Source organism: Triticum dicoccoides, unplaced genomic scaffold (genome assembly GCF_002162155.2).
Source record: "Triticum dicoccoides isolate Atlit2015 ecotype Zavitan unplaced genomic scaffold, WEW_v2.0 scaffold255693, whole genome shotgun sequence".
Classification (NCBI taxonomy): domain Eukaryota; kingdom Viridiplantae; phylum Streptophyta; class Magnoliopsida; order Poales; family Poaceae; genus Triticum; species Triticum dicoccoides.
The window spans coordinates 1-1,533 of NW_021254452.1; the positions used below are offsets into that span (position 1 = coordinate 1).

A 1,533-nucleotide genomic window follows, 5' to 3' on the forward strand; every position below is an offset into this window, starting at 1 on the left:
AAAAATACTATTAAGCCGCGCTTGGACCTCGTTTTCCAGCCGATATACACCTATAAAATAGGGAAAACATTCGGCCGGTCGCGGCTGACCATACATGGTCCCATGGGACCTATGCTTTCAAAGCGACGTTTGGCTGGGATCCAGCCTTATCTAATTGTACGAGACCCATGCATGGCTAGCTACTTCCTTATCTTCTTCCTCCCTTGTTTCTCTAACAACCATCCATTCCTTTCCACATGTTTTCCACATGTCTCTGATCCATTGCTCTCTCACCATCTCTTTGCAAATGTCCATGGCATCTTGGTTGTCGCAAAACACAGCAACTAGGCGGGGCAAAAAGCTGCAACCCCTAGCTGGAGGTGTTGGAACCGACTGGGCGAAAAGCTACAACCCTTAATTGAAGGTGCTGGAAACAGCAGAAGCTACAACGGGCAACATCGACTGGGAAGCTGCGACCAACTGGGCAAAAAGCTACAACCCCCAGGCGAAGGTGCTAGAAACGGCCATCTGGGAAGCTGCAATGTGGCCATGGTGACCCGTGATATGACTCGTGCAACCGGCGGTGACCCATGTCAGGCACACCGAACCTTGAGACCCCACAGAGGCCAATATCTGCTACTGTGTGTGACACACCACCTCTAAAAACGGTCAAGCGATCAGCTAGAGCGAAGTTGTTCATGACACCTACAAAGGATGCAAGCAAAATGGAAGAAGAGAACCAAAGCATGAGCAGCACATCTCCAAGTGATGGCGATGATGAGCTGCTCGGTTTCCTTCCAAAGTCCCTCTTGCAGTCGGTAAGTTCTTACTCATACTGATCATTGGTCAACTCATTTTTGCTCCTCTGTGAACAAAGGATGACACTGTTATTTACAGGTAAAGGAGAAGGAGAAGAGAACTTTAGAGGAGAAGGAAACAGGCTATGCAGACCAGGTTCAGCGGCAGAAGCTCATATCATGTCTGCCAAGCACCTTTGACATTATCTTCCTTATCTATCAGTCGAGGCAGCGAACTGTACTGACAAAGCAGGAGCTCATCCACAAGATCATCGAAAGTAACCCAAAGATCGTGGACAAGGGTAAGTGTGATCTGTGCTTTCTATCTTTGTGTCGCTTCAGCTTATTGACTGCAATGTGAATCCTGATGTTGAACTACTAAATCTGCAGGTGAAGTCGAAGAGCAAGTGAGACTGCTGCTAGAGTTTGTTCCAGAGTGGATCTCTGAGAAGACTGCAAGAAATGGAGATGTTCTCTGCTGGTAAACATTTCATATCTGATGCATAAATGTTGAACTAGCTACTATCACACCCCATCATTCTTAGACGTCCTAATTTGTGTTAATGTTGATTTTCAGCGTCAATACTGAACTGAGCCAGTCTGAGGTTCGACAAAGGTTGTCCGGTGTCGAGTAGGGAGGAGCACAAAATTGTTTCTCCTTGTTTAGAAATGTAGCGGTGTATCAGTGCAAGGTTGCGCCTAGATGCTGGAAGATGCTTAGTTGTCGAAGTTGATGCTCAAGTTCAGACACTGCCCA

General features: G+C 47.0%; 1 protein-coding gene across 1 annotated transcript; it reads left to right on the forward strand.

The window, feature by feature from the left end:
- The first annotated feature begins 483 nt into the window (after positions 1-483).
- LOC119345598 (CDT1-like protein a, chloroplastic) lies at positions 484-1,527 on the forward strand. The gene is made up of 4 exons (XM_037615611.1): positions 484-797; positions 877-1,078; positions 1,167-1,257; positions 1,354-1,527. Exons 1-4 carry the CDS (start codon positions 570-572, stop codon positions 1,409-1,411), a joined length of 579 nt encoding a protein of 192 aa, XP_037471508.1. The 5' UTR covers positions 484-569; the 3' UTR covers positions 1,412-1,527.
- Positions 1,528-1,533: the final 6 nt, after the last annotated feature.

Coding starts and splice junctions, on each gene's coding strand:
- LOC119345598 (XM_037615611.1), top strand. CDS start 570: ATGTCAGGCACACCGAACCTTGAGACCCCACAGAGGCCAATATCTGCT. Junction 798..876: donor CAAAGTCCCTCTTGCAGTCG/GTAAGTTCTTAC, acceptor TGTTATTTACAG/GTAAAGGAGAAGGAGAAGAG. Junction 1,079..1,166: donor CCCAAAGATCGTGGACAAGG/GTAAGTGTGATC, acceptor CTAAATCTGCAG/GTGAAGTCGAAGAGCAAGTG.